The 20,170-nt window shown below is 37.9% G+C and overlaps 2 protein-coding genes across 3 annotated transcripts; both read right to left on the reverse strand.

Moving 5' to 3' along the window:
• Positions 1–3,567: 3,567 nt before the first annotated feature.
• LOC135630969 (WD repeat-containing protein VIP3-like) lies at positions 3,568–7,375 on the reverse strand. The gene is made up of 2 exons (XM_065138305.1): positions 6,880–7,375; positions 3,568–4,416 (listed from the first exon to the last, which is right to left on the reverse strand). The coding sequence occupies exons 1-2, from the start codon at positions 7,219–7,221 to the stop codon at positions 3,793–3,795; spliced, it is 966 nt and encodes a 321-aa protein (XP_064994377.1). The 5' UTR covers positions 7,222–7,375; the 3' UTR covers positions 3,568–3,792.
• A 725-nt stretch (positions 7,376–8,100) lies between these two features.
• On the reverse strand, positions 8,101–19,449 carry LOC135583895 (squamosa promoter-binding-like protein 6). 2 transcript variants are annotated; one of them, XM_065138824.1, is made up of 12 exons: positions 19,112–19,449; positions 18,168–18,909; positions 16,023–16,204; positions 13,868–14,209; positions 13,524–13,756; positions 11,027–11,101; positions 10,825–10,932; positions 10,633–10,747; positions 10,377–10,518; positions 10,099–10,249; positions 9,391–9,996; positions 8,101–8,710 (listed from the first exon to the last, which is right to left on the reverse strand). In XM_065138824.1, exons 2-12 carry the CDS (start codon positions 18,755–18,757, stop codon positions 8,264–8,266), a joined length of 2,991 nt encoding a protein of 996 aa, XP_064994896.1. In that variant the 5' UTR covers positions 18,758–18,909; positions 19,112–19,449; the 3' UTR covers positions 8,101–8,263. The 2 variants fall into 2 exon arrangements, with proteins under 2 accessions (XP_064994896.1, XP_064994897.1); XM_065138825.1 differs by having other exon boundaries at positions 13,868–14,206; positions 18,168–19,449.
• Positions 19,450–20,170: the final 721 nt, after the last annotated feature.

Raw genomic sequence — 20,170 nt, forward strand, 5'->3', positions numbered from 1 at the left:
TTAAAAAATATAGCATATAAGTCCCTCCCATCAAGTCTGAGTTAACAAACGTTAGAGTCTGCTTATGACATACTAACTCATAATAAATCATTAATATAATAATATATGTAATTTAATTTTTAAAAAATTAATATTATCATCACTGATGGAAGGAGGCATCGTTGTGGAAGCGACCACCAATAGCAGTACCGAGCCATTGCTGCTTAAAAGGCTGTCGTACGCATGTAGCCTCTCTAATGCTAATGATAAGCTTAAGGGCTTTCGGTCTTGCCTCAGATGTGCGTCGATTAGTCCAATGCTATACACACTGGTCAACATTGCCTTCCACTTTGTCCTCTCGTATGCCCTCACTCATCACACATATGATGTGGTAGTTCACCTCTCCCTTACTTCCGCGTCCGACTTTTCTTACCTCTATCTCTCCACCTTCATTCGTTGCTACGGTCTCCACTGTTTCCTCTTCCTCTACAAGATGATTTTTAATCTTTTTTAGACTTAAATTATACTTGTTATTATATTATTGATTTATTTTGAGTCAGCATGTAAGCACACTCTAACATATATTAATTCAGACTTAACATGAGGGACTTATATGCTATGATTTTAAAAATATATGGGTTATTTTAGGTACGAATAAATCATAAAGACTTAAGTGATCATTCGTAAAAACTATATGTACTAAATCGTACCTTAACCCAATAAGCAGAGTCTAACGTTTAGTAACTTAGATTTGACGAGAGCTTATATATTATGTTTTTGAAAATATAAGGATTAATTTGGACACGAGTAAATCATAAGAGGTTAAGTGATCAATGACTAAAACCATATTAACCCAAAACCTTAATAGGTACAAAAACTTATTTTATTTGAAACTAGACTTAGTATATCCAAATAATTAATTCAATATGCTTAATCATTTTCTATCATAACAAAATTATTATCAATTCTATCTATTCTTATTTCCTACTCTTTCAAATTAAATTCATCTAAAAAACATGATGCTCGAGATTATCATGATACATCCCAAAAAAAGGGTTAAATAATCTGTAGCAATGAAATCCTGGTTATATCCTGGACCGAAATCCAAGTCCACAATAACACAGATTTGAGCCTTCTTGTTAATCTATTTCTTCCATACGGATCCTAACATTTCTGGAAACATCTAACACTGTTGCAGGAATTATCAACAGAGACGCCGAGCCATATTTAGCATCCGACAATAGGCCTTTCAGAAATGATAATACAGCAAGGATGGTAATCGCGATTACGACAACCACAGAAGAAAGATTAAAGAGATTGATTACACGCACAACATACTTCGAATTTAAAGTGGGGAGTATCTTTCTTTCAATCCACATAGATAGATACGCATGGCCTCTTTCCCAGTCACCTGATCAACCGAATCACAGTCCTAAGAAGGCACATCGTTGTCTTGCTATGCTCCCGAATCAGCGTCAGAACTCCCTTCGACTCCGTCGACCATGATCATGCATTGCCGACAAACAAACATGATTATACGGTGGTGTCATCCCAATCCAGACTCACCATGAGGTTTGAAGTTGAAAGAGAGGAGGTAGACAAGAAGCATTTGGTAATCGAGTGGTTGGATCTCGAAGCTCACAGCAGCAATTTACATGCCCTTGGTTAAAAGAATGCATTTGATATACTCACTCACAGCAGTGCTCCTCAAGTTTGGAGAATGCTGAAGAAGCCTAGAGATAATTTCTCACCAGGAAAGAGTGGCTGTAAACGAGTCCAAAGAAATCATTTGCATGAAAATTATTGTTATTTCTGAAGTACTACAATGTAGTATACCTATCTGTCCTCGAAGAGTTCAGCAAGAATACTCAGTGGTGTATATGTGGGTTGACCTATGGACAGAAAATATGGATGCTAACTTTGATAGAATAAAGAATAAAGAGATTTTTTCGATCTCTTTGATAGATCCTTTGTCCATCGATCGATTAAAGTAGAAAGAGAGAAGATAAATCTAGTTTATTTTTTAATTAAAATTATATTAAAATTATATGATGATGTGTGACGACAGATGTGCTTCGTGACTAGGTATTCTATTGATTATCGTATTCAAAAGATACGTATCATTATTTTTTTTTAATGTACGTTATTTGATTTTAATCCTCACATTAAGCTATTCCATATTACATTTCTTTGATACTTTATAAAAAAATCATTATATTGACTTTTTATTAGATGATGCTCTCATGTTCATTTTTACCATGGAATATTTTTTTCAACTTGGATGAAAATATTCTCAATCTTTACTTAGATAACTTGATCACATATACTATTCAAAAACATGATAATTAATTCTCATAATTTTCTAAAAAAATACTAATAATACTATGATGATTAGTACTATTTTTTATTTTTTTTAAAAAAAATTATGATAATTAATCATCAAAATTAAAATATTTTTGAATAACATCAATGATCAAATTATTCATTATGGGAAAAAACAACGATAAAATGCCTAATATGGGAAACCACTCGGTAAAAAGTTAATATTAGGGAATTGATTCGAGAAAATGCCTAAAAAAGCCACTTAAATTTCTTACCGTAAACCAATCCAAAATCCTTTACATGAAGGATTGAAGCAACAATTTTATTAAGTACTTAAGGATAAAACTTAAACAAGATCCATTGCTAACTTGAGAGCACCCAATTAACAGCTGCTGTCTCTGTGACAAAGTTTCCTGAAACCTGCTATGTGATGCATGCATTGCATGATACACCAATAACAATATCAACACTAGTATGATGATAATAAAACTAATAAAAGAAACTTTGCAATCATATCTCACAGGCATAACTCATTCCAGTTTCTGTTGTGGATTTCTGCAAACCATTTCCTGGTACTCTCATCCATCTTCAACAAGCGGATTTCTGGAATTTGCACCTGAGAGAATACTCGGTTCAAATTGCCTTCCAGGAGACATCAATGAACACAGCTCATCTTCCATACTTTTTGCAGAGTCTAATTATCAATTATGATGGACAAGTCTTACCTTGTCGAGCTATAACAATTTATGTCATCAATCCTGCAAGCTGTAAAGAAGATTATTAACCAGAAGAGATTCTAGGAAAACCACTTGATATATTCTTACAAATAACTGCAGATTCAAGAAATCAGGCAGTGAAATGGACAGCACACAGATCATTAGGGTTTTGATATTTCATCCATCAGAAGAACATATTTAGCAGCACTCTGATGAATACAAAGTGCAGCTTTGGCAACTAAAACTGATCACATTTCCAGAAACAAGCCATGTTAACTGCAGCTCAGGAAGAGTTATTCAAATGTCAACATTACTCCTAAAAAACTCGTCGAACACTAGCAGGTGCAAATATATACTGTTTCAAGCCCAACATTTGATTCAGTCTACCAAACAAAGCTGAATCAAAGGGCTCAGAAGCAAATGCAGATATATATGTTAGCATAATTAGCAAGATTTAGACGAAAACAGTCACCACCAAGATGGCAAAGAAAAAAAAAAGCCTGCAAATTCTGTCGAGGGTAACCAGGAATAGGACAACAAAAACAAGTCATAGAGGGGTAACATGGTCTACAACAGTTAAACAACATGCAGTACAAAAAGTGATAATTGGGGTACAAACATGACAATGGTACAAACTGAGGTACTCTCACTTACCATGTTATGGTGTCAAATTTCCAAAGAAAAAAAAATAATAGGCAAATCAACTACAACAGGAAACAACACCTAACAGTTCGTCTCTAATTAATACGCTCATTATTGTTTGACATTTGCTAGATTATGAGTAATCATACAATGATATGCTCTTGTCATCAGATACACTCGCTAGCCGCCCTACACGTAATCCTGTTCCTCCAGGAGGTCGAAATGCTACACTCCACACCTGGTCAGAGTGGTTTGTCATAGTCTGCACTGCAGTCCTCATGCTGAGATCCCAAAGTTTAACTGTTCGATCACTGGATCCTGTTGCTATCGCTGCACCATCCAGACTGGCATCCACACTCAGCACCCAGCTTGTGTGTCCCGACATTGCACCAACCAGGCTCTTTCCCTCCGCATCATACATGTGTACATGGGTATCATCACAAGCAGTAAATAGGACACGAGGATCCACAGGGGAGAAGACCATCGACCTCACAGGCATGTAATGACCATCAAGGTGGTGGAGGAACTTAGAACGTGCAACATCAAACACAGCAATTGTCCCATCCATAGATCCGCAAGCTAACTTTTTACCATCTGGACTCCATGCAACAGAAAGAACAAATTTGCCGCTGCCAGTCTTATCAGGTCGGGCACCTTCTGGGCGTGGAACCGGAAGGCTGCAAACAAGTTGCCACGAGGAGGTGTCCCACAGCTTAACTGAAGCACTGCCACCACCAGCAACTGCCAGAATGGTGCCCTGAATAAAAGGGATTTTTTTTGTGAGATAATTCAAGTGCAACCTTTATTATCATAGATATGTGCAAGACTTCATGGCCAAAATTTATCAGGTCAACATCTTCAACGACAACCAATAACAAACAAATAAAGTTATTTCCAAAATGTACACTTTTGAACACAAATATATTTCCTAAATGACTTGCAATGAAGAAGGTTCCAACCTAAGCTATACGTTTTGATTTCTCAAGAATAAAATGATGTGAAAGTATTTTGATGGACTTGAGCTTTGGCCACGTTGAGTTGTACAAACAAAATAAAAACACATGATTTTCTAATTGTAAATGTCTCGTAGAAACATGTAGATACTGGTTTAACTTGGCTAACTTTATAGAATACATATAGTTCCTCCGGTCTTTGTATGTGGTAGATGCATAAAATACATTAAAAAAAATAACCATTTAGTTCTTTCTACATATCTAGGAAAAAAATTATAGAGACGATCTCAGTTGTTTAAGCTTAAATTGGTTCAAAATCCTCTTGCACATAATATAAATAGTGGCAAGGATATGGATATGGATATTAATTCTCAAATCAAATTAGTTAGAGAGATCTATAGCCTAAACCAATATTTGAGGGGGAAACGCTTACTGGATTGGTGATGATAATAACAACTACAAGCCTACTAAGGATGCTTCAGCTTGCAAACTTAAATCTATGGACAAATTCCAAACTAATTTACACATGAAAACCCCACCTCAAATGTATGTATGTATGTATGAGAGTCCACAGCAAGATGCATGAACAGTATCCAACAGGTTAATTATATATCATGACATAACAGACTACTCGATCACAAGGATGTTCTTTCATTGAAAAAGAAAAAGCCTTTTGTTATTATGTAAATTAGGTGCTTTCGAACAAACTGGTAACGCTACCATAAAGGATCATAAAAATTAGAGGCCTTCAGCTTCACGTTTGAGGTGAGTCCAAACCTCATGAAATTATTCAAATACTGAAGTAGATGCAGCCTATGTGATGAAAGGGACTTGCCTAACTTGTTAAAGAACCTTGGTGACATCGCCATATTGCAACATCGATCATACATTTAATGATATTTGATTCATTACACATCTTACCGTGTTTAACTTTCACATGTAAGCCTGCATTTATTAAATGTCATGCGAAAACTATTAAGTGCAACTTTCCTTTTGTAATAATGCAACTATATTCCTTCAATACAAGGTAACACATAAATTCCTCAAGTATGCACCAGAAGAGTCACATATCCCTTTCCTTTTGTGGTAATGCAACAGTTACAGACTATTATGCCTCCAATATAAGGCAACAGAGTCATCAGATACACATGACAAGAGCCTTTATGAGGAAAGCATACAACACCATTTATTAATACAGCATTGTTTCTCTAAACATTCTAGAAAAGTCTCACTGTAAGATGTAAGGCAAATATCCTTTCGAGATTGTTTTAACTCCAAATACAATTTCCAATTTTCATGGGTTACCCACTCTGACACCAGACCTATAATGGCCAACAACTAGATGCAATCAGTTCCATCTTCATACCATAAATTTCTTATGAAAATTGAGAAATTCCAACTTAAACAAGTGTTGTACTTGAAAGGGATGACCAAGGCAAAAAGTTTTTAAGCAGAAATATTGCTTCAAACTGGAATCCGAATTGGTTCAATAATTAATCATTAACTTAGCAGAAAAATCCAACAAAGATATCCTTATTAAATTAGGTCATCACTTTTTAGCTATTCTAATATTGCCTCATCCAACATCAAATATGATGTCCCAATATTGACTTTTATGTAACATTTCTTCATCAACTTTAGTAGATAAATGCCAGAAAAAAAACTACACTTTAAGAAGAAACAAGATACAATGGAGACAGCTTTACTCACATATATTGTTATAAAAACATAGAAACATATTCTGATCTAAAACTAAAGCAGAGTAGATACATGCAATAGACTGTTAAATATGAAACACGGTTTCTCAGAAAATAAAGCTGAGGCTAGAATCATTAAGACAGTATGTTTCTAACCTCATCAGGATTATACGGTATATCATATGTTGGTACCTAAAGAAGTATCTTCTTGATTACCACATACACATAGCACATGCAAACTACTGATGTATGAAAAAGAAGGGAGGAACCATATCCATGCGAGTCATAACATAGTCCAGTAGTCTCCTACTTTGAGAGATACACAGGCGCACGACAGCCAACGACATCAGTTGTTGCAAAGCCAAATAACCGAGACTTACAACAACTGAAGCACATGGTTTTACATAGTATCTCTTCTTCAAGTACAGCCAAAACATGATTTTTACCCTTTTCTTCGAAGTCGCTTAAATCACTAGCACCAGAAATGAACAGAGAATGGCAAAGATAGCACAAAAAAGCAACGAAAATCTAGGCTTTCTAAAGCATAACCAAACCACATAAGGGCCTCACCTTTGGATCAAACTGCATGCTCCAAACTTCAGATGGAGGCGCCTCGAGGGTGGCAATGGACGCATTAGAGTCGATGTCAAAAACGCGTATAAAGCTATCGAGGGAGGAGGAGGCCGCCACCGCGCCGGAAGGGTGGGCTGCGACGGAGACCACCCCAAGGGCGTGACCCTTGGAGGGCGGCGCCACAGGGGTGAGTTCGTCGGGTCGCCACAGCCGCACGGTTTCATCTAGGGACCCGGTCAGGAGGAGCGCTGGTCTGGCCTCCGTCGCCGGAACCCACGCCGCTGCCCATATCGATTCGTCATGGGCGTTCTCCACGGATTTCAGCCCCGCTAACTTCATCTAACCGCCACAAAGGACAACAAAAGGAAGCGAACCGAGCAGGAGAGAGAACGCCCCAGGATCGGGTCTCTTCTCCTCCAAGGGAAACGCTAGATTTGGCTCCGGAAGAGGGAAGGAAGCCCTAGATTCTCTAATGGAGCACCGCTAACAAAACAGCGCCAAGAAACCCACCGCTTTCTAAACCCCGCCTCAAGGAGGGCATAAAGCTACCCAAATCCTGTATCCAAGTCAGAACACCAAACACGGATATCACCAATTACAAAAATCTATATGATTTAGAATATTTTAAATATTTTTATGTATTTATGTTTACTTTAATTCAAATTCGCTTATATATATATATATATATATATATATATATATATATATATATATATATGTGCTGTACTAAAATTTGAAGGGGTATATACACAGTTTACAAATTTTGCATTAATAAATATGCAAAAGAAACCCATAGTAAAATTCACTAAATCACTGGTTCAAAATTGTATTTTGGTTTTTTCAGAAATTTGATTTTGATCTGCTTTGACCGGATTAATCGATGTTATGAGCCTTAATATTCTTAATAAACAACTAAATTATTTTAATATATACAATAATATGTAAGACAGGCTGTGATACCAGCTCTTAGTGTAAGCATTTCACTGGAACTAAAAATGCAATGCAACATTTCACTGAGCTACAGTTGGTAACATATGATACATATAAAGCATTAGGCCATCATACTATTCCCAGCATTCCTTTGCTTGCCACTGCAGTGAGAAACATGTTTAGAGGAGGCATTTAGCTCTATGAACAGGAGAAAGAACTCAACAAGGCTCTCTCTAACTAATTTGCCTTGATGCTGTGCCATCCTATCAGCCACCAAAATAGAGCTACTGAAGTCAACAAAAACTTACACAAGATTCAGTGTCGAGAATAATATGATCCCTCTAATATTACAGAGAAATATTATGTTACAGTTGTTAAAAGTGTACTTCTCGGACAGAAAAGCTCACTAATTTAACCCACCAAACTGAGCATCATGGCATTTGTTATTCTTTCACATGAAGCCATAATCCAATAATTCCCATCTGAATGACGGGAACACATAGAAGACTTGGGGCGGCGTCTTAAATAGCAGGCCCATGCAGACACAGACTGCCGCGATACCCACAAGAGAGAGCATTACTGGTCTGTACAGTATGGTCCTCGCCACAGAGTTAGGGTAAGCTATCTTTTGGCTGCATCTGTTGCAATACGGTTGTCGTTCTCTGCTCAAGCAACTCTTAGTTATCTGGAATAAGTTTGGTTTACCAGATTTAAGTGCATCTACTAGCTCATAGGAGACAACACCGGGAATGTTGAGGACCACCTGACTCTGGTGATGTTGCTTGTCAATTTTCTTCTGGACCAATCTTATGTATGAATCATGGCCCTGAGCGAGAGCATAATCTTCGGGAGTGAATCCAACGCAGTCACGGACGTTCTTCCATGCCTTAATTCCCAGCTGGAATGCAGAAACCAACAGAGGGTAAGAGAGACTACCAAACAGGAAACTGAAGTACAAGCTAACTGAAATAACCTCAAAAGTGAGCATTGGTTAGAAAAAGAATAAATAACAGCTGCCAGTTCATACATAAGCATTACAAGAACTAAATTACCAGAACATATAAGTAATTGTTCCTTGCAGCTGCTGAGGGCAACATGCATGAGTAGGTGGAATCATGGCCACGTTAAGAAATAAAGCTTTGAGAAATCACACTAGCAACACATTTATTTCAACATGGTTTTGTGATATAAGCATGGTAGTGAAAAGAGATACAAGTGGGCAAAAGTTGGTGCAAGGAATTTATTTTGCATGATCGTATTACAGAAGCAAAAACTTACATGAAACAAATGAAAACAGGAGGTTATGAGCTCCAAGGGCCTAGCCTCAAATATAAGTTAATGAACTAACTACTAAGGAGAGTTGCCTAAAATAATTGCAGGCTAATGCTATGTGTGCTTTAACACCGAAATATGCCAGTGACTTCCACAACTAAGGTCCAGCAAGAACTTGTACGCAAAAAATGTCATGTAAAGCATGATGAAGCCATTAGCATCCAGAACGAAGTTCAACCAGATTATTTCGTGTTATTGCCTCAATCAATTATAGGAATGAAAACATAAGCATGAAATAATATGTACCAGTTCAGGATCATCAGTAAGCGCATCCAATATGCTCTCAGCACCGTTACTGGAGGCTGCAACATGCAGCGGAGTTATACCCAAGGGGCCAAGCATGTCAGGTCTAAATAAAAAACGATCTACATGCGTCTCCTTTGAAGCTTTAACAGGTGCATATCTCAATAGAAGTTCCACCATAGGCCTAGAGTTCATTTGAACCGCACTATGGAGCAGGTTTTCAGATAAGGCAAGTTCTGTAGGTGATTGCCTGTCTGCATCTACTGTTCCACTGAATAAAATATCGAGAAGCTTCTTCACAACTGCAGACCACTCTCTACTCATAGCGAATGACATAAGATGCCTGAAGCGTCTCAGGGGAAAGGTATTCTGAGAGAATTTAGTTCCTTCAGAAGCAGATCTCATATGATTCTTCCGAAGCAGCCACCCGAGTTCATTAATAAAGTCTAAAGCTTGATTTCTAGCATTGGCTGCATCAGTTCTTTCCTGAAGTTGGCCATCACATGAGGCTATATTAATTGCATTCTCCAGCATACGGATCTCAGAGCATACATCTTCTTCCGCAACTATGAAGGGAAAGAATCCATTACAAAGGCCACAATCTTCGAACTAGGAGTCAAAACCAAGAATTCCATAATCAACAGAAAAAGCTTAAAGTTGACAAAGAAAGAATTTGAAAATAGGAACTAAATGACTACAATATGACGGAACCTCAATGAATCCTCTTCCTGTCACATCAGGTAGCAAACAAGTAAAGCTCAGGCACTGAGACAGATCATGCCCTGCATCTCTACCAGTTCCCTCAACTAGAGCTTGTGTTGTTTCTTGGACCAAGTATTTCCCATCAAATGAACATAGCAACCTGATAGGAGGATCAGCATTATGATACAACACAGGAAAAATAGATAAAACCATATTTTATGCACCAGAGAAAGGTTACATAATTGCGCAAAAGATTTCAATTCATCAGAAGCAAAGAAAATTAATACCCAGATGTTGGTTGAACTAGATTAAAACCCTTCACTGTAAACTTAACCTTTGTAGAACAAGCAACTGCAATAGGTGTGACTGACAAACCCTGACAATGGTTGAAATCTCCAATTGGGAAAGGCATGTCTAGAACAACCTGACCTGAAAAAGAATTATGCAAAAAGATGACAAGATATTTCTGTGGTTGCTAATAAAACCAACTTGTACAATGCTGCAATCTTGAAAAAAATGCTGCTCAGAAGAAGCTCTACATACCATCATTTATAAAGACAGCGCAATTTTGTACCCTAGCAAAAATCCATCCCGTTGTCCAGAAATCATCGGAGTCATGCAAAAGCCTGCTTAGGTTGGAGCTTAAATCATGAGAGAGCTGTCAGCATAGGAAGGATTAGATTAATAGGCCGAATGAACTGTGGAACACAAAGTTGATCAGAGATGGAAACTTACCTGTACCCATGCAGATTCAGCTTGCCGAAGGTATATTGTTAGAACTATACAACCAGGCCTAATGTAGCTCTCAATATCTGTAGGACCACTGGATAACCAGTCAAGAATCTGCAATTCAGCATTACCAACGAATTAAAAAAAACAAACTTGTGCATGCATTTTTCTATTTTTTTAAGCATTTCAAAACTATTTTGGAACTTACCTGTGTTCGCAGAGCAAGAGGAAGATCATTAGGGTCTTTGCCAAAGAGTTTGAAGATAATCCTATCTGTTCTACACTGAAATGAGAGGAGACAAAAAATAATCAATAATGAATAAGTTGAAACTTTTCTAAGAACCAAGTGGTACAGAAATTTACTAAGCTGCCCTAGCAATTTAGCAATTTAGCAATTTTGACAAGTCACTGAAAGGTATATTTTTTATTTAAAATATTTAATTTTAAGTATGATGGCACATTTTCAGAAAAGACAGAGTATGTGTAGCATAGTGGTGAGCCACATGTTGTTGAAGGTCACAAAAAACTCTCCAAGCAATATAAATTTTTTTGGTTTCTCTTATTTTTCTATTTTCATTTTCTAGTCTAATTTCTAATCAAGTAAATTAATACATAAAAGAAATGTTCAGTGATATCTTTTTCAAATCCATAGGTTTCGAAGGTGCTAACTAACCTAGTTGGTATAGACTTTTGGCAGATCATTGCAAGTCCTATGCTCGAATCCCACCTTTGTCACTTAACCTTTGCAAAAAAAAAGAAATATCTATAGGTTTCTAAATTTAATAGATAAATTAGCACCTAACATGTGATATCGTGGGTCAGCCCCTGGTTCTTGCAGATTTTATAACTTCAATCAGATAGATTACTTTCATAAAGATATGAAGATAAATAGGCGAAATGAGCCCCTAAGATGCACCCAAATCAAAACCATTTTAGTAATAAATGTAAAAGGTTTTCTAGAAGGTTCGTCACACCACTTTGCTTGTCCAGAACAAAGACAATGTTAATACAATGAACACCCAATCAACATGGTCCTATGTTCACATAGACCGCGACACGTGCTGCACAACACCATGTATATTCAACTCTTAGAAAAAGTTTCACAGCACATACCAGACCCATACCAGTCTGGTCAGGGACCAGCATGGATTAGTTGCCCGAATGTCAAACCATGGCTACGAAAATCAAGGAAATCCATATAAGGTGCCAAAAACTCTCATTCTCATGCCTGCAATTTCTTATATGATAATGAAAGCCATCATTGGACCTCACAGTCAGACCAATGGTGAACATCATGTCTGATACGAAACAGCCAAGCGCAACCCATGTCTTTTTAAGCTCAAGAAATGTTAACCTCAAACATACAGTACGGATTTATTGGCAGAATGTAATTAGAAGTTCTCTATATTTCAAGTCATAAAGAAGCTCTGCTACATGCATACATGGCATTCTTCATTTGGTCCAATCTTCACTGTCGCTGTCACTCTCCTTTTACAATTATCCTACCTTGATCTAGAACAACTAAAGCTCATCTAAGGTGAATGAGAAGATACCACAAAAGAAGCTGTAGTATTCTCTACAAGAAAGATTGTGGAATATTTGCAACAGCAAGGGTCGGTTGGTGGTGTACTTGAGGCAGACATCTTAATGTTTTCTATGAATCTATTGTTTGCTAAAAACATTGTTTCTATAAGGCAAAAGGTAAACAATGCTCAAGCTGTTGGATTCAGATAGGCTTTTAGGTTTCTCACGGATTTGAGCAAAGCCATTTTTTATCAAAGGATGTATCATCTTAAATTCCTGATAAAAGATCCCCAAGAAAAGATCATAACACCTGATAACCTCATAAGATTAAAAAATATATATCTACGATATGCAATAAGGCCTCAGCCCCTTGGATGAGTATATAAATGTTGCTCCTTTTCCATCCCTTTCTTTCTCTATTTTTTTCTAGTACAATATTAATTACTCTCTTCAATATTCCCAACATGTTTTATAGTTCTGTTTATTTTTCTCATCCTTGCTGATTTCCACATAAATATTGTTTGTTTACATGAAGCTGATTAGCAGCTGTTTGATTTCAAGTTACTTGCATTTCACTTTGATAATGTTTTGGTGCGATTTTCTCAGGACAACAAATAGAGACATTTGTTTTCCTTTATTTTGAACCTTTTCTAGGCACATGAAACCCTAACCTTCAACTTTCAATTGCACCAAGTAATGGTATCAAAGAAACAGTCTTTCTATGTCAATCTGTTGAATACTTGTCTTAAACCTCTTGCTTTCCTTTTTTATTTTCATTTCCTGATTAATCATAAGCTTGAAGACTTGGTGAACTACATGCTTCTAAAATGTGTTTGCTCGCATAAAAAATTGTACTAGAGAAAGCTCTGGAGATGGGGCAAATAACAAGTCCCAACAACCATACACTTGGTCCCACAGGAGAATTAAGCATTAGTAAACACGAATAGTGCCTAACTCCACAAATTCATGACCTCTGGTAGAAAAGGAAAGAAATTCACAGTGCCATCTCATTTAGGAAAAAAGGTTTAAAGCAATGGGGTTGGTTGCAGATATGTGAGACACCTCCTATGATAGAAGTATTGGGCTTTCAGAAGACACATATGGGCTTAGGTAAACATAATTTTAGAGAATAGATGCATGTTACATTGTGATTGGTTTGATGCACAAGAAAAATGACATACTTGAGCACCTCCATGTGAACTAGTTTGAGATTGATTGCAGGTATCCGAGTTGCCACTGGTCTGAGGTGGACTTGACTGATGAGAACTCTGCAGCAACCATGAAGGGCAATTAGAAGAATCTATCCTAGTAGACAAGAGAGTTGCTGGGTTCATTCTTCCTTCTTCACAATCTCTTGTGTCACTGTATGCATTGTTCAAATCAAAGTCCATTATGACTCTGTCTGTGACATGCTCTGAAATAGCATAGAATTTAATTAGCATGAAGTTCTGTTCATAAAAGAGAACAAGATTCTTAAGTACCTAAAATGTAGAATATACAGAAGGAATTGCAGGCACAGCCTCACCAGGAGAAGCTACCCTTTCTTTTGAAGGCACGTCAACAGTAGTTACAGAAACAGATGTGACATGGTCAGTTTGCCTCAAAGGATCCTGAGTACCAGTGATGCACGTCATTACAGCCGTCGAACACAAGGGATTACCAGATTCTTGCTCACGAACACCATTTGGAACAGAAGTAATAACCACATCTGTGGATATTCCGGAACTAGTTACAAGCTTTTGTGGATCCTGAGATGCCTGTAGGAGTCTAGAAAGACCACTTGGATCAAAGGAATTAGCAAAGGTGGCCAGGTTCCCTAGAAAATTAGTCAAGAACTCTGGATCTTGTGATTGATCTGAGTTAGCTGCTGCAGAAACATGAGCCAAAATCAGCAGATACGGAATCACAGCTATCAAGTTTCTACATGTTAGAGTGTATGAAGGGCCATGTATTGATGAGAGGCCATGGTGTGATATGCAACTACATATGCAGTTAAACTAAAGCATTCAAAAAATGTTCAATTAAGTTACAAGTAAATATTCCACCACCACATTTGTGACATAACATGGACCAATTTTGGTAAAAGTTACAAAATGGGTTGAGGTATTAACTATGAATTACCATACTATTATAAACCATGTATTATGGTACTAGAAGAACAACTACATTAGAAGCAATATTTATAAAGCCTGAAACATAAACCAAATATGGGACCACATTTTCATGCTTTTGCAACTTGGCGACTGATCTCCATGTACAATCATACCACACCATAAGGCTACACTAGCTTCTGTGAAATGGTCATATGTCTGGATATGCATATGTGCCAACATATAGGGCCACATACCACATTTGGGGACACGTACAAGAAATACATAAAGCACATGAGCATGATCCATTTTTTATGTTAACTATGCTCCACTTTGGGCCACTTTAAGTTGGTAGTCACTCATATTTTGCAGTTCAATAAACATGCCAATATGTTCAGAGCTCAAGATATACTAAGGTGTCAAGCTCTCAAAAAACCATTACATAAGGCATGAGGCAAGGTTCTGATCAAAGCAAAAATCATAAGTTCTCATCATATCAAAGAACAAAAAGTTACAAATACTTGAATGGCATCTACTTCTATCAAAAATTTCTGGAGTAATGATGTCCTTGCTGAATTGGAATCTTCCCCATGCAGAACAGGTTAGTACTCTAAAATCTAAATACGTGTTCCACATATTCATCTCTGTTAATATTAAAGGAAAACATGTTAAAGAATGGACTAATATGCTGCACCTAACATACGTCTTAGTCAACACCATCTCAATTAGTCATCAACATATGGCACAGGAGTATGCCACATCCCAAAGTGATGTGATCCGTGAATTTTTTTTTTCCCTCCATTTTGACTAGCATACAGGACACCATGTTCGTGCCCTACAGAAACAGTATGAGATAATCAAGGGTTAAAAAAAACCAAACAGACTGATCCATACCGGCAAACATTTATCAGTCCAGCCCAACCAGAAAAAGTGATGTGAACTGGATGATTTCAGTCCGAAACAAGGGTTACAGCATCTGATTCCAAACCCCACTTGGTGGGACACCACCTTCCTAAATGGCCCTGGAAGTGTCACCTACCTATTATTTGACTGCATACTCGATGATCGTTGTTCCCATGGCATACCCCTCATTGACTTGGACCTCCTCATGCTGGCCTCTTTTAAAGCCCCAAACTACCCCATGCTGATGTGCCAATCTGTGCTGGAACCATACCAGTCCAGTCATCAACCAGTATCAACACCGGACTGAAATTGTAAACCCTGATGATAACTAAATCCTAAGGTGACATGTGCATATAAAGAACTTCAAGAATGAGCACTTGATATATGATAAACTAATCAATCATCTTAGATGTCTGCCCAGGACTATATTACATACTGGCTTCCTACTAATGATATTTTGTTTACCAAAGACATTGTTCTTAATTTCTAAGCCTGCCCACTGAAAGAAAGTACAGGTAACACTGACCAAAAGCTCATGAATGGTATCATGGGAATTAGATAATTGCCAAAAACATGCTGAATTTAGAAAAGTAAGAAAATTGCAAAAAGAATGCAATTGACTAGAGATTAAAAAACCATGTAGAGTAACATGTTGCAGATATTCAATGAATAAGTTGCAGCAGTTACATTGCAAATTGGATAGGATTCTAAGTAGGCTTATCAACAGATAGCCACAAGCCTGTTCATCTATCAAAGAATTCCCATTGACATTGACATCAAGCTGTGTCTTCCTCCTACGCCTGTTGTGGCCAGCTAAGCGCCGCCGACAACTTCTTTTGCCTTCATCAAATTCTTCAAGAAGATGAAACCTGGACGTGATTATCAAGAGCTCACAAGTCACAACAAAGACAAAGGGGGAAAAGTTAAAAAGTTCAAAAAGAAAAAAAAAAGTTCTAGAAGCAGATAATTATCCAACATCAAGGACCAAACCATAAAGTTCAAGGCAAACTAGAGATAAACTAACCTAGACTAGCGTGAAGTATTTATCACCAAAAGAGTGCAATAATCCCAAAAATTTTCTATTATCTTCTCATTTCAGTTAACATGTGGTTTCTCCTTATCACCAGAAGTGGTTGCAGAGGAAAAAAATTAATGTCCTACACAAGCAATATTTGATAATTGCCACTATGCCCAGATGTCAAGAGAAAATTAATGTCACACATTACAACTAATCTTGTCAATCATCCATATATCCAAAGTGACCTGAGATAACATTCATGTTGCATAAGTTAAATAGATGTATACTACAACTAATCAAGTTGAATAATTGACATAGTTTTGTTATATTCTATTTCAGACTTCACAAACATGACAAGAAAGAAAATATATACTATAAATTCGACCTGTTGCGAGATAAGATCATGAATAATGGATTAAAGCAGCTATATGTGTCACTAAATATGCAAACCTATTTTACATCATGAAGCCCAAAAACCCAATCTCTGGACTAACATTATCTTATTCTGATTCTTTAATCAAAAAGTATAGCTTAACACTGTTTAGGCAAATGCATTAGAATGAAATGAGTTATGATGCCCTAGAAATACCAAAACTAACTTCAATTCCAGAGGACTCTGCTCACCTAAATTTCTTTGAAGAGCAATAGTTGAAGAGGCAGAGTGACAAAGGAAAAATCAGAAAAATGGATTAGAACTATAGCAGTAAATTTGAACAAAAAAATTAGAAATTGAAATTTACAACAGTCATTTAATAAGAAACTAATGATAATAAAATTCAAAAAAATTCACAAATAAGTGCATTAAAATTTCTGGACTATTTAGGGATTAAATCAATTAATAATAACTCTTTTTGGCAAATAAATAATGTCAGAAACTAAACTATAAACAAAAACTGATCATCCATGAAACTGTAAAGATGTGTTATTCTCAGCAAGAACCAAACATGAGGATTCTCAAATTATGCACCTAAGTAATTTATAAAAAGAGGGCCTAGCAACATGGCCGAAAATGCTTAAAACCATGTCACAAGTGATACAGAACCCAGCTCACAATCTAAGTATATAGTTTCCTTTTCTTTCCAATGTGGTTCTATTTGGGTATCAAGATCATCATGCATTTTTGGAAGGTATCCAGATCAACACTAATACAGTATCAAGCAGCATTATTCTCCTAACTTAGAATTTTTTTAGTTGTTCTTCTGGGAACCTCTACAGTTAATAGCTTTTTATTGTCAAAGAACACAAAAAATTCACATAAGCCACGGCATTTTAAATTTTCTATTCAGTATTTTTTCCCAATTTAAATAAATATCAGTGAACTAGATTTTATTGCAGAAAGTGGCTTCATAAACCAACTGTGATATTCTTTGTCATTTAGTGTATGAAACATCAGTATAATAAGGGCAATGGACCTCATTTTTGCTCTTCTTTCTCATCATTTTTTTAGATTGGTTTCTATTTTGCAACCCTTATTCTTTCTTTTAAATATATTATGCTTCCAGTGTTGAGGTTCAACCATAAAACAATGAGGAATTATCAATTTATTGTTATGTATCCATATTACCTATAATTTCAATAAGGGTAATCTCTGATTCAACAAGCTAGCTTCAGAAATTCATTTTTTTACTATCTTCAGACTGATTTAGCTAAAGAAAACAAAAAATGGATTATCTGTGACACACAAATGTAACAGACAATGGAAAGGTTTCTAATCATACAGATAGAAAAACATTTTGATTGAGCTGTACTATAACTGAATAAGTGCTATCCAGGATGGGTTTCAATTAAGAACCAAACAAACAAGCTGAACCAACCTACTACATTGCTGGCAGAAGCGCTGGCTTGCATTTCTGACAACCGCTGTGCTGGCCTTTGCATGCATCTCACAGACCTTGTGCCGCCTATGGTAGTCCTTTGAGTCACTGAGGTCAGCATCACAGCCTTCGACCTGGCAAGCTGGATGACTAGAATTGCCTCCTGGTGGAATGCTCTTCTTTCCAGTCTTCCCTTCCCAATTTGCAAGGTCAGCTTCCGCTACTGGATAAGCATGTGCCCCAAGCTTCAAGCTCAAGGACCCAGCTCCACCGAAAGATTCATCTTCTTCCCCCACTACAATCCTCCTCCTCTTCTCTGCTTCGCCTTTCTCCTTATCAACCAGTCCATAATCAACACCTTCAGAGGAAGATGATGAACAATTTGACACCAATGTTTTTGCTGTATCCTGGTGTAGTTGTTTGTTCCTGCAATCTTCAGGGATGGAATTTAGAGGGCTAGCAACAAAGCGATCACCATCCCATCTCCAGTCATTCAAGTCCCACTCAAGGCTCTTCTTCCCGATCCTGTTCAGTTTAGATGTCCCAGCAGCAACAAACTGATGGTTTTCACCCCCAATTCTGGCCTCCATCAAGGCAAAAACCTCAAAACAACTCAGAAGGCCGAGATTTGAATGCAAATACTTCCCATGCTGCAAGGTGTATAGCAAGCCACTCTGGACCAAGAAGATGGAGAACACGATGGAGTGGAGTTCCTAAACCACGTCACTGCTTCGCCAAAAATCTAAAAGCATAGCATTGGCAGATCCGCAGATCCAAACAAGTGAAACCCACATACCAATCACAATGTCCCACACAAAATCACTAGAAAAGAACCAAAAATAATTTATTTTCACAAGAGAAAGCCTAGTTCACTGATTCCAAGCAATAAAATCACCAAATTAACGATGTAACAGCTCGAGAAACCCACTCAGTACGGAGCTTACCCTGCTCCAGTTCATGCTTCACGATCCAGACGCCACTAAAATATACCAGATTTAACCATATTTCTCGAGCAAAACATCAGCAAAACTACTCCAAATTCCCGCAGAAGTGCTAGAAGTTTAACTCATTCAATCGTTGCCACTACGAACCTCGCTACTCACAGAAGGGGGCGGGGAGAAAGAGAGAAAATTTAAAGAACCAGAACCTTCCTCGGGAGCAACCACTGGCCGATCCAGAGAACCCCTTTCATCCGGATCGAGATGCCCGACTCGGCAGCCATGATCGATCCAAGAAAAAACCTAAACAGCGGCCGACGATAACAACCACGCAGAGAAGAGAACGGAAGAAGTGAAGGAGCGTACTGCTTTAAAACATTATATAGGCAGTTCGGCCGTGAGAAAGACCCACTCCCCAAACCTTTTTAATTTCCTCCTCCACCTAGACGCACGGCACCCGCGATCCACCCTACGCCAACTCCTGGGACCACAAACGTGGGGCCCACACAGTACAACTTCAAGGAGAACGACGTGGGTGAGAGATTGCGTCCTCTTGCTTTTTCAGATTTTTTCTATCACGCCCGTTGTTTATTTCGCTTCCCTCGGTTGCGTTGCTCGCTCGCAAACTGACTCGCCATCGGTACCATAATCACGACACGCGGCTAACAAGCACAGGGTTTCGCGGACCCACCGGCAGCACGCTCCTATTGGAGACTCTACGTGGCCAGTAAGACAACGGCGTCGGAGTACGTCGAGTGGGTGGATAGTGGACCCGAGGTACGTTATTTTACGCCGGCGTACGCGCGAGATAACGCATTGCCATCTGCGGGGCGTCAGCCGTCCGATGCTGATCTGAGAAGATATCGACCGTGCATTCGTCGTCGAATCAGAAAACGTTTGCATGCGGTCGTCACGGAAGTTATTCCCCCGCCGTACTCGCAATAATGCGCGTGGTTCTCTCGCATCTGGACCGTTCGTTCGCGGGGCCTGTCTATCCTTGAGATTGGCGATAGCACGATCGTCAAAGCAACAAGGAACGCGTGCTCTTCTTTCTCTGATTATGCG

The sequence above is a fragment of the Musa acuminata genome, chromosome BXJ3-2 (assembly GCF_036884655.1).
Source record: "Musa acuminata AAA Group cultivar baxijiao chromosome BXJ3-2, Cavendish_Baxijiao_AAA, whole genome shotgun sequence".
NCBI classification, from domain to species: domain Eukaryota; kingdom Viridiplantae; phylum Streptophyta; class Magnoliopsida; order Zingiberales; family Musaceae; genus Musa; species Musa acuminata.

Coding starts and splice junctions, on each gene's coding strand:
- LOC135583895 (XM_065138824.1), bottom strand. CDS start 18,757: ATGGAGGCCAGAATTGGGGGTGAAAACCATCAGTTTGTTGCTGCTGGG. Junction 14,210..16,022: donor AATCCTATCCAATTTGCAAT/GTAACTGCTGCA, acceptor ATGTTTCTGCAG/CAGCTAACTCAGATCAATCA. Junction 9,997..10,098: donor CAGGAAGAGGATTCATTGAG/GTTCCGTCATAT, acceptor TTTGACTCCTAG/TTCGAAGATTGTGGCCTTTG.
- LOC135630969 (XM_065138305.1), bottom strand. CDS start 7,221: ATGAAGTTAGCGGGGCTGAAATCCGTGGAGAACGCCCATGACGAATCG. Junction 4,417..6,879: donor GCATGCAGTTTGATCCAAAG/GTGAGGCCCTTA, acceptor CCTTTTATTCAG/GGCACCATTCTGGCAGTTGC.